The sequence below is a fragment of the Cryptotermes secundus genome, unplaced genomic scaffold (assembly GCF_002891405.2).
Source record: "Cryptotermes secundus unplaced genomic scaffold, Csec_1.0 scaffold509, whole genome shotgun sequence".
Lineage (NCBI taxonomy): Eukaryota > Metazoa > Arthropoda > Insecta > Blattodea > Kalotermitidae > Cryptotermes > Cryptotermes secundus.
Window position 1 is genome coordinate 329,059 of NW_019725420.1, and position 11,888 is coordinate 340,946.

Genomic DNA, 11,888 nt, shown 5'->3' on the forward strand with positions numbered 1-11,888 from the left:
GGCAATGGAGAAGTGACAATCACCAATGATGGAGCAACAATTCTGAAACAGATTAGTGTCACACATCCAGCAGCAAAAATGGTAAACTTACGTGGAGTTATGTGTTTGTTAAGTTTCTGGAATATGCTTTGCTTCCAGGTGTTATAATTTTAGTCCAGTAGTTATGATGTTAAGGTGGTGTTGTGCATTTTATCCTGGGCACATAGCATGGCATTCATTTACACTGCATTTTGAAAGAACCAAATGCAAGTCATGCTATAAATTTAATAAGGCATCTCATTAGGTACTTCTGTATCATATTACACAGTGTTACATCACTGAAGACCATAACCTTAATGTTTACTATCATGACAGCCAAACTTCTCATACATTTATTTTTTGATTGATGTTAGTAGCTGATGTGTAAGAGGTTATGATGAACAAAACATAATCTCAATCAAAAGAGGATGAAATTTAAAAGACTCGCCTTTCTGAGAATTACATGTGCTGGAATAATGGGATAGTCTACTCAAAGGAAAAAATGTTACGTCACTCTTCGCACAGTATTAGACAGCTTACAAGGTGGGTTCTGAAAAAAAAAAAAGCTCTTCTGTTGATTGTATTTGTATTTACATTATGTTTACTGGTGCAGGTAGGCTGGTAAAGTGCTCTAATGTAAATCTGTTAACGAGGTTTTACTTTATTATGAACGAGGTAACATTTTAACATGTGTTTTCACCAAAAGTTACAGCTGAGATCAGTTTGATTTAGTAAAATCTTATTTTATGTTGTACCCCTACATGTTTTATCTGCTTTTCTGACATCTTCAGGGTTACATAATGAAGTTTTATAAACTTAGCATATCTGTTCAGGCTTAGAATGTGTGCAGGTTTATTGAAATGAGGACAAGACAGCTACACTTATTAGTAAGACCTTAATATGTAAAAATAGTCAAAGATATAAAAACAGGAACCCTAAGAAAAAATTATGATGTCCCCAGAAGAGCAGGGATTTAGAACATCAAAGTATGTCAAGTAACTTGATAAGGTAAGAAATGTAAAGCTGTTCCTGTAATGGGCCCTGAAGGGCCATAGGGGTTGTTAGACGTTGGGGCTCACAGATGGCAGTAAGGTTGTCAGCCTCACACACCAGCCATCCTTTACCCCCCCCCCCCGAAGATTCTTGGTACTCATTTCTGTTAGAGGCTGAGCCAACCCCAGGGCCATAGTACAGCTGGAAGGATTAGGTAAATGGAAAAAATCCAATGGCCTCATCAGGATTCGAAGCCGCGACGTTCAGGCTTGTAGCATAGTGCCTTAAAACAGCTGCACTACCGCATGCCCCATTAAGTAACTTGATGGCAAACATAAGTCTTAATTGACAGTACAGTGGTAGAGTATGAGATGGGCCATATTCATGTTCTACATCTTGAAATCAATTTTCCTTTGGGTTTGAACTATGGCTATTTATGTATTTTCTTGTTCAACTTTCAGTTGGTTGAGCTGTCAAAAGCTCAGGACATTGAGGCAGGAGATGGAACAACCAGTGTTGTGGTGGTTGCGGGCAGTCTCTTGGAAGCTGCAGAAAAACTGCTTCAGCGGGGCATTCATCCCACTATCATCTCAGATGCATTCCAGCGTGCAGCTGCAAAGGCTGTGGAGATCCTTGCTGGAATGTCCAGACCCATTGAACTGACAGATAAAGAGAGTCTCATCAAGAGTGCTTCCACTGCACTAAATTCCAAGGTACAGATTGTAGTCACCCATGGACATAAACATCACTTAATAAAGGTCATTCCACTCCCCTTTGCCATGTATATCACTTCTGTATTACTGCTTTTCATGCGATCTGTCATTTTGCCTTATTTAGTGAATTTCTCTTTAGAAAATAACCAACTTGTAGTGTACAAAATGGTCAGCCTCCTAGAACTTGCACCTTCATTTAGTTTGTCTGTGGTTGAAATAACTGTCGATGTTGACTAACTTTGTTGACAAGTTGTGGTCGCTCGGTTGGTGTAGTTTGCTTGCAGAGTAAAGCCACAGAGTTTGTTTTTTATTTTTGCACATTTTCTCTGTGATTGAAATTGTTCCCCCAACCATTTTTTTTTTTCATTTAATATGGCATTACTTATTTTAGAAGTCAATTTGATATTATTAAATATGTAATTGTATTTATTTGTGTAGAAACCACTTCTTTTAAGAACCATCCTTCAGAACACAGATAGTTCTCAGTTATTAATCTTGCTGCAACACTGTCTCCTTTGCCTTGCTCATAGGTACATCAGTTGGTATATGAGCAGCTATCTCTTGGCAAAATCACTCGAAGAGCACAGATTTCAAATCTCTGTTCTCCATATTTATTTGTCTCTGTGTTATCAGACTTCCATCACATAGAACAGGTGACTGTGTTTTCCCTTTGTCCTTCAGTATTGGAAATAATTTTGAAGTTAATCATACTGCTTTTGTATTTCACCTTTTGAAGATCTGCCAACTTCACACACGACTTATTTTGAGCTTTATATTCAAGTGTAAGCTCTTTATTTCATTTGTTCAATTAGGGTTGAACTTGAACACAAGCATAGATACAGAAAAGTTCACTTTGTTCACTAACCATCTGACACTGTACGCAATCAAACAAGCTGCTTGATTGAGCAGGGTGTCCAGAGTACATGATGTGATGTATATTTCTGAATGGTTAGAACGTGATATCAGTAGATTGCCACCAATCTGCAAGGTTGACTCACCCAAGGCTTCTAAATTATATCTGAAGACTCCAAGTCATGGCATGCAGCTATTGTCAGTGATTACTTTGACTATTAACTTGTAGGTTGGGTGGGAGGAAACATGTTTTCAGTTCACCCTCTTTGCCATTTTTGCTAGGTCAAGGTAATAGGTGGGTGGTGGCTGCATGCATATTCTAGAATGTGAGCAGTCTCCAAAAGGGTAGGCTTGGCTAATGTGACTGTTATGGACTCTAGCCATAAGTAACTTCGGAACAAAATTGTAAGTACAGTTTCTGGAAAAAGTTGCTAGAGAATCTGTGGCAGGTAGTTACGGATTATTCATTATGACAAAATGCTGGGGGGAAATACATTTTATGCCTTGGTTTTACATATATTTAAAATTAAGAAATTCATAGTTTCAGTGGTTTTTGTGACCATAATAAAGTCCTTTTTATAAATCATACTCTCTTACAGTTTCATTCTGTTTCCTTTTATGAAGGTACCTTTGTTCAGTCATTGTTGCAGTGCATAGGACAGTAATCGATGTGGGGTCACTGAGTCAAGTTGCATACCTGTTACAGGTGGTCTCTCAGCAGTCCAGTTTGCTGGCTCCATTAGCAGTTGAGGCTGTTCTAAAGGTCATTGATCCAGCAAAGGACAAAAATGTGGACTTAAAGGTATGTTTATCAGGTTCCAATGATATATTAAGATCTTATTTTTGGAATATTAATATTAGAATGCTTTTTCTTATAACATGTTCATTTCTGTGGTGTTCAAATACTAATGCCAGAACAGTGTGATGATAACCACAGCAGTTTGCTCTGGAATAAGGGAGACTAGGTATGCCAGGTACAAAATTAAATTGAATAAATAATGAAAACAGCACTGGATGAAACTGAGAAAAAAATTGTGATAACTGACGAGTTATCCACGATTTGTGTAATATTGGGAATATTTTGTTTGAAGACTCTGGATATTGAACTCTGAAAATATTTCTCTTCAGATCAGTACAGCTACATATGCTGAAATTACCATTGTGGCTTTTTATTTATTACTTGTATTTGTGCACCTTCTAGGTTTTCCAGTGTGACATATTTTGCACAAGGTGTAGTTAAATACCTTGCACCCTGTCTAGGCTGTGAAGTAAATGGTAGTAGTATGTAGTTTATATTTTGTTACATAAATTTTTGTCACAGTCCTAATTAATAATGATAGCAGTAATACAAACAAAACGAGATAGTTAATATTCTTGTGATTAGCATTTTTAATGTTGCAGAATAGCATGTGATAAGCTTAGGACTGTTTCTTTGCTACAGACTTCTGAGTATCCAGGCTTATCTGAAAAGTACCATCTCGAAACTATAAATATAACAAATTGTGGGTTTTAGATGTTGATTTTTTTATTTAAATTTTTTGATAAATAATAATATTTCTTTTCATTTGTGATAATACCTGATGGTTCATCTGGTTGCTTATCACTGGAACAGTATTTATTCTGGGAATTTACATTGCACTAAGTAGAAGGTTCTCTTGATACAGTACAGTAGAGAACAGTTTAGGCAGGCGTGAAAAACGGAAGTTCGTGAAATTGTGAATATTTCAAGGTATATTTAAAAATATGCTAGTGAGTAAAGTGGCTTGGCTGCAGGCATAGACTTTCTGGTTGGTTCTAATGGTATTAAGGACTCAGGAGGTTTCACATGTATGCAGTCCAAAAGGAACTGGTAGTACATTGAAGATTTTATGTAATGTGTATACTCTGGTAGAAGTTTACTAATGTTTTTTGATGGACCATGCTGCCTTAATCTTCATTTTCTTCTACCCTGAAGATGGAAGCAGTGTATTCCTCTGAATTCTACCAGACTACATGATGTCTTATCCAAGAGGACACAGTCTTTGTTCTGTCCACTGTAAGAACCTCAAATCTCACATGATAGCTCTTTATATAATCTTCACAGGACATTAGAATCATCAAGAAGCTTGGTGGCACTGTGGAGGACACAGAGTTGGTTGATGGGCTTGTGTTTACACAGAGAACTGCAAATGTGAATGGACCCAGGAGGGTTGAGAAGGCCAAGATTGGACTCATACAGTTCTGCATTTCCCCTCCCAAGACAGACGTAAGTTTGTACTTTATACAGTGTCATTTGTGTAAGGTAATTTCAGTAGGTTTTGGGTATTATTTTCAAGAGAAATATATTGTCATGTCCAGGTCCAAACTACTTGACCAGTTTTAATAAGACTCAGTGTGGCAGACTACATTAAATTTTCAGCAGTCGGAAGTTAGGTTTGTGGTTCACTGGCTGATATGTGTTGTAATGCTCTAGATGGACCACAGTGTGATTGTGTCAGACTATGCAGCTATGGACCGTGTGCTGAAGGAGGAGCGGGCATACATCTTGAACATCGTGAAGCAAATCAAGAAATCTGGCTGCAATGTGTTGCTGGTGCAGAAGTCTATACTCAGGCACGTTGAGACCTTAGTACCATGAGTCTAGTCAGTGTGGTGGAAAATAGATTTGTTTAAATAATCAGTATTCCAAATTACATTGATGCCTCAAGATGATGTAAAGCTTTATTTGCAATGAAGTGGTCCAAATGTCTTGTCACTAGTATAGTTTTATGAGATATGTGTGAAATGACATGTTTCAGTTAGTCAGAATTTTTTAACACTCCTGATTATGTACCATTTACTGATAAGACTGAAAAAGCTGAATGTTGCTGTATGGTTTCTGTGTCACGTTTAGTACTGGTACCGCATTTCTGTGTCAGTTGTCAGCAGCTCGATGGTTGCTGAACAAATTTCACCATTAATTATCTGTAACACCATGTTATGTCATTGGTTAAATCTTTGCAGCCAGCCATTTGAACATTTAAACATTTGAACTCAGTTCTGAGAGTGCTATTGGCATGGGCATGGCTGTTTAGGTAATTTGTCTTCAAAGTTTGAATGCTTGACTTCTTGGATTCACGTCATTTCATCAGTTTTTGCACCCTCTATAGCTTTTCTTGTTATATCACAATCTTTTAGGCATGTTGACAGTATTACTTCTGAAATTGCCTCTGATTCAGCAATTCCTGTATAGTGATACTGTCTGCTATCCACCAAGAAAAGACAATGAGAAGAAGAGTGTTTTATTTCACAGATGCTTGAACAAACTGACCCCTGTTCCCCCTCTTTCCTGTGCCTTCACAGAAATTTTCAACAAGCTTCCCTCCCCAGATCCAGTCATCAGTTCTCCAGTTTGAGTCTGTCTGCTCAGTACCAGCCACATGTGTGTTCAGAAATTCTGTAGGGATGCTTATACTTCCAAAATTGCAAGTTGCTTACTGGACATTTATAATTTAAATTTTTAGTGCCCAAATTACTTAGTTACCAGTTTGAGTTACAAATTAGCTGAACTGTGGATTATTCACATTAGAAAGCCTAAAGAGCTGTATCTGTTTGGACAGGGATTGACAGTTCAAATTATACAGGATTTGGAATTATTTACTATATTAACAGTGTTGTAGTATACATGTCCTGTTAACCAGCAAAGGTAACTATGTCTGTAATGTTACAGTTTCTTGTCTCTATCCTCTCTGGTTTGAACCCAGTCTTCATGTTACTGTGTTGCAGGGATGCGCTCAGTGATTTGGCGATTCACTTCCTGGACAAAATAAAAGTGATGGTAGTGAAAGACATTGAGAGAGAAGACATAGAATTCATTACCAAGGTAAGATGTGAGGTTTACAAGATCCCTACACCTAGAGTACTAACTATTGTACTTGGGGTTTTCAGAGTAGTTCAAAAGTCAGTTTTCTGGTGTGGAACCTAAAGATAATCGCTGAGTCGCAGAGTTTACAGAAGTTTGCTGCTGGTTCCTGCTCTGAGCCAGTTGAACTCGGTCACATAGTGGAAACTTGTATTTATAAGGCTATCTTTATCTGCATATCCCAGTTGATATCTTCCCTTAAGGTTTTCCAACCCAAATTTTTTGTTTTTATTCATGCAACACCTTGGTCTGTCTCTACCACATTTAGTCATTATATGAGTAACAAAATCAGAAGAGGGGTGCAAATACCAAAGCTCATTATGCAGTTTCCTCTATATCCTTGTCACTGCAAGTTTTTCAGTTCTTGCACAATATCCAGTACCAGATACAGCCTTTATAATTTTTCAGAAAAATGTACGTTTTCTTGGCTGTAAAAGCACTTCGGTGTAAATGAATGAACAGTAAAGTGACTGGCTACTGGTGAATGATAGGTTTGAATCCTGCTAGGGGATTCCCCCCCAATTCCATTAACTAGAGTGGCTCTGGGACCTGTGCAGAATTCCATCCAGTGAGTGACTTCTTCGGAGCACAGTTTCATGGTGATGAAGTGGCTGATCATACTGGGGAACAGTTTCATATGTTACACATTATATATTAATACCCACAGTATGAAATGTTGCAGTAAAATGGTTAGAACTCCTGTTTCATATAACAGGAATCATATTCTTGGTATGGTTTCTAGTTTTCCTCAGTTTCCAGACAAATGATGGTTTAGTAAGCTAACCCCAGAAGGGCCATCCTTGATTCTTATATTGGCAGCCTGCCAGTTCATATTTTCAGAGCTCCTCTTCTGTCGTGAAATAAGATACAGAAGCTTCCTGAGCGCTTCAAATTTAGGAAAAAGTTCCTTCCATTTGTTCGACTGTGTTTTCTGTATGAATCGCCAGAGATATATGCACTTAGATATAACAACTTTTATAATGGCCAGAAATTTTGAAACTTGCACTTTTATGGTTAACCCTTCACTGCTGGCAGGCATTTAAATTCCTGCTCAACTCCTATGCTGGAGAATATTTAAACATTTAAATCGAAGGGTGCAACATTTCACTTAAAGTGTAATAAATTGGGAAAAACTGGAGTTCTGTTTTTCTGATTTTCACACTACGTTCAGAAATGTATATAGAATCGGTGTATTGATCCACACTGCTTTAAAATTATTTTTTGGAACAGTAAGCCTATAAGAATTATGAATGATAGAATCATATTACCTTAGAAGTTCAGCTGGGTGTGTTAGTCATGAAAATATTCCACACAGAGTCCCACATCACACAGATTTTGACACAACATGATGTTTTTGTTTTGATTTCTTCAGTTGGTGGAATCTTGCTTATAAAATTCCTTTCTCTTAGACGGGGCACTGTTTTTTTGGATGAATGTTGGCCCGGCGCTTTGTGTTCTACAGCATTAGCATATTTCACAGAGCCCCTCAATTAACAGAATTCTGATTGACAATTGATCTATTCTTTTCCTTGTGTTATTCCTACATACAGGGTGCAGCAGCATAATTTGCTGATTTCAAGGGTCAATAAAACAAAAGATGTTATAGGTATCGTAATTATTTTTTCTCCATATTCTACAACATTGGAAATTTATGTTTACTGTGTTTTAAAAATTGTATCCAACAAGTGGAGCACCCCCCACCCCCCAATTGGTGATACACTGATTTGCCTGAATTCCGAAGTGTCAGTCGACTCTTTCCAGCATAGCGATGGGTATGTTGGCTGTGGCTTGGCGAATATTCTCCTTCAGTTGAGCAAGGGTCTTTGGATGATAGGTGTACACGAGGGATTTCAGATACCTCCATAAGAAATAGTCACAAGGGGCTATATCGGGTGAGCGCGCCAGCCACTGAAGATTGTCCCTCAAAGAAATGAGGCGCCTGGGGAAGTGTTCCCGCAGAACACACATTGCAGTTCGCGCCGTGTGTGTGCCCTGGCTCCATCCTGCTGAAACCACACATCCCCAACATCCATTTCGTCAAGACTTTGCAAAAAAAGATTCTTCGATCATTTTCACATAGCAAACAGAATTCACCGTAACTGCAACCTAATTCTCTTCCAAAAATTAGGGACCAATAATCCCTACTCTTGACAGTGCACACCAAACAGTTACACGTTCACAATGAAGGGGCCTCTCATGAAGTTCTCAGGGATTGTTCTCACTCCAGTAGCGCTGGCGATGGGAGATACTGCTACATCCACCATACTCACCCGATATGAGTCTGTGTGATTATGATCTCTTTGCCAAAATGAAAGAACCACTACGAGGGACACGTTACAACACAAAAGTGGAGATTATTTGTGCTGTAGGGCGGTCACTGCTGGACATCAACAGAAGTGTACGATGCCTTCCACAAATTTGGCAGAAGGTGGTACACATGGGGGGCGATTATATTGAAGGAATGTAAGTGTGTTTACCTCAGGTAATAAAGTCATTTCAGAACTACTTTTTATCCGATCTATGTATTTCCTTTTTTTTTTATAGGGCACTTTGTTGGACAAAGTGGCACTAGGACAGGTTTCTGTGAGTATTTAAATTTCCCCAAACAGTTCTCATTCCACCAACTGCTCCATATTCATTAACCATCCTATCATTGACACTGTGACACTGTAGAGTCCCAATACTGACAGCGTTTTTAAATAACAAACTTAAATTCCTATGGCACCCTGTCTGAAACCAAAATTTGAGTTCGGCCAGCAAGTAAAGATACTAAACATACTGAATTCTTTATTAACAGACTCTAGGTTGTCGGCCTATTGCAAGTTTGGACCACTTCCTGCCAGAACATCTTGCTAATGCTGAATTAGTGGAGCAGGTGCAAACAGGGAACAGCAAGTTTGTGAAGGTATGTTGTGATCTTCAGTTTGCAGATGCATTACACCTCAGTAGTTGGTACCGACAAAGTAACACTTAATTACTGTCTCTGGAGCCGAGCAGAGGGAGAAGAATCACCTCACCTGGCGAGCATGCCATGCAATCTATTAAAATACTGAGGACACACGCACCACTGGAGCTGATATATTTAATGGTGTCTAAACCTGAAACAAGTATGTCAAAATCTGACTGTCTTGATACAGGTTCACCCATGAACAGCATCCATTGCTGTGTAATGTGTGGTTTGTACTTTTAAACACAATGATATCTTCACTTCCAGGTGACAGGAATACAGAATTCAGGTCGCACTGTGACCATTCTTCTCCGCGGTAGCAACAAGTTGGTGCTTGAGGAGGCCGATCGATCCCTGCACGATGCTCTGTGTGTGGTGCGGTGTCTTGTCAAACAGAGGTTAGCTTAATCGTGATGTTTGGCATATTATTTGTCTTGGTTAACTCGTTGTACCTGTATAAGTTTAATTTGGTAATTTCAGAATTAATAGAAGCTTTTCAAGTACGTATCCTACATCCAAGAGTGTATGGTGACATTTCAGTTGTCAGAGTATACCAGTAAATTTTTGGTTTTATTGATTGTATGAGTGTTGGAAATGATCACTGCACTTAAGTTGACTATAACCCGACTGTCTGATATATTCTCAGACCCTTTTGATGTCAGCAGCATTTAAGTTTTCCAGAGATGTTTGGAATTGTAACCTGATACTGTTCTTTAATTTTCACATGTGTGAAATCTATCAAATTTCTGAGGAGTTCATTTACAGTGTCCCTAATGTTTGCAATAACCACGCAGTGTTGTTGTCACAGTCAGCTTGTATAAATAATTGGCAGTCCAATATACGTACCCGAGTGACATTCTTATATATCTAAATATGACCGTTCTGACTGCATATCCAGGAGAAGTGCAGGTATATTTATGGATCTTGTGATGTGGAAACATTGTACTTTGATAGTTTGATTTTTGATATGGCAAAGTTTACTACTCTGTCTTCATTATCACTAACAAATTTAATGAAGTTCTTTTTCTCAGTTGTCCATTTGAAAGTATATTCACTTGACAGTTTTGCAGTGAAATTTTGTAGCATAATTTTCATGTGGTATATGGGGAGTTCATGTAATATTTCTCTCATAGAAGCTGTCATTTCAGGGTAGTTATTTATGTAAAGTTTAATTAGAATAGGTAGCATGTTGAATGTTTGTAGTAAACACATTAGCAGCGTAAAGTCTGAAGCCAACACAAATAGGTACATTTTTTACTTTCACAGCCAGTTGTCACAAAAAAGTTTTAGTAGTAACTGTAGGTTGATGCTTTCACAGTATCTTAACCTTATTGCCACCAGGTCTAGTACTACAGACAGTGTAGGAACTGTGTCTCTACACAGCACAGTGGAGACTTTGTACCCCAGATATGAAGTAGAAAGTGTTTTGACATTTGTTTGAATTTTATGCAAAGAAAAATTGGTCTCTGAGGCAGGCATTGCAGAGCTTGCCACACTCGCTTATTTCAAAGCCACGTAAATGGTTATTTTAATGTACACTCATGTAACATTTGAGTCTGCGTAGATTGTCTGTTAAGAAATAACTAAATGTCTTATGAGAGAGTTAATTTGTGTTTCATTTTGGAAAATTTCTTGTATGAGAGAAACTTGTGTTTCAGAGGTTGGTAGTGATGTTCTTTGTGACATCGTACAACACGCCTGAATATCCATGATCACATGCTCCTGACTGAACCAACATCTGAGCTTGTATACTACATACAGTGACTGTCAGTTACAAATTAACATGATAGTTATGTGTTGTAGGGCACTGATTGCGGGGGGTGGTGCTCCAGAAACAGAACTTGGGCTGAAGCTTGCACATTATGCACAGACCATTACTGGAGTGGATGCCTACTGCTTCAGGTTAGTCTTTTCTATGTAATGTCATTCAGTTAATGACACATTCATTGATGTTTTTGCCAAGGTTGGCTGTCCTGTGACAGAGCCTTCTCCCACTAGTCTTCCATTATATATGTGTCCGCTCTTTCCATACTCTGTTCTGTATCATTTGATCACTTTGTCTCGTTCTTGGTTTCTCCAGTGATATTCCCTTCATTGCTCATCACATCACATCCTGCACACTTCCACAACCCTGAGTGAGACAAACACGTCACAGAGGGACACACAGCCAACTACACAAGGTATTCTGTGTACCCGCAGGAGAAAAATAGGGCCATCACTATGTTCATATACTTAAACAATACTTTGAATTAATTTTAACTGCTATTAATTATTTTTAAGAACACAGCATATTTCATTTATATTAATATTTCAGTTTACTGTCTATTCCCAGCAGTAGCAGTCCTTTTATGACAACCTGTGTTTATTGTACAAGAAAAGTACCGTATTTACGCATGTATAGGCCGCACATTTTTTTGCCAAAAATTCAAGAGGAAAACTGGGGTGTGGCTTATATTCGAAATATTCGAAATCACACTTCATTTAA

The 11,888-nt window shown here is 38.2% G+C and overlaps 1 protein-coding gene across 1 annotated transcript in view; it reads left to right on the forward strand.

Annotated features, from left to right (window-relative positions):
* LOC111863352 (T-complex protein 1 subunit delta) overlaps positions 1–11,888 on the forward strand; it is a 30,838-nt gene that overhangs the window by 8,202 nt on the left and 10,748 nt on the right. Inside the window, exons 3-11 of the mRNA XM_023849601.2 lie at positions 1–81; positions 1,473–1,724; positions 3,283–3,378; positions 4,660–4,821; positions 5,029–5,168; positions 6,321–6,417; positions 9,254–9,361; positions 9,671–9,801; positions 11,207–11,320. The exon at positions 1–81 is cut by the window's left edge and continues 3 nt beyond it. Of these exons, the coding sequence (XP_023705369.1) occupies positions 1–81; positions 1,473–1,724; positions 3,283–3,378; positions 4,660–4,821; positions 5,029–5,168; positions 6,321–6,417; positions 9,254–9,361; positions 9,671–9,801; positions 11,207–11,320 (1,181 nt within the window). The remainder of the gene's footprint in view (positions 82–1,472; positions 1,725–3,282; positions 3,379–4,659; positions 4,822–5,028; positions 5,169–6,320; positions 6,418–9,253; positions 9,362–9,670; positions 9,802–11,206; positions 11,321–11,888) is intronic.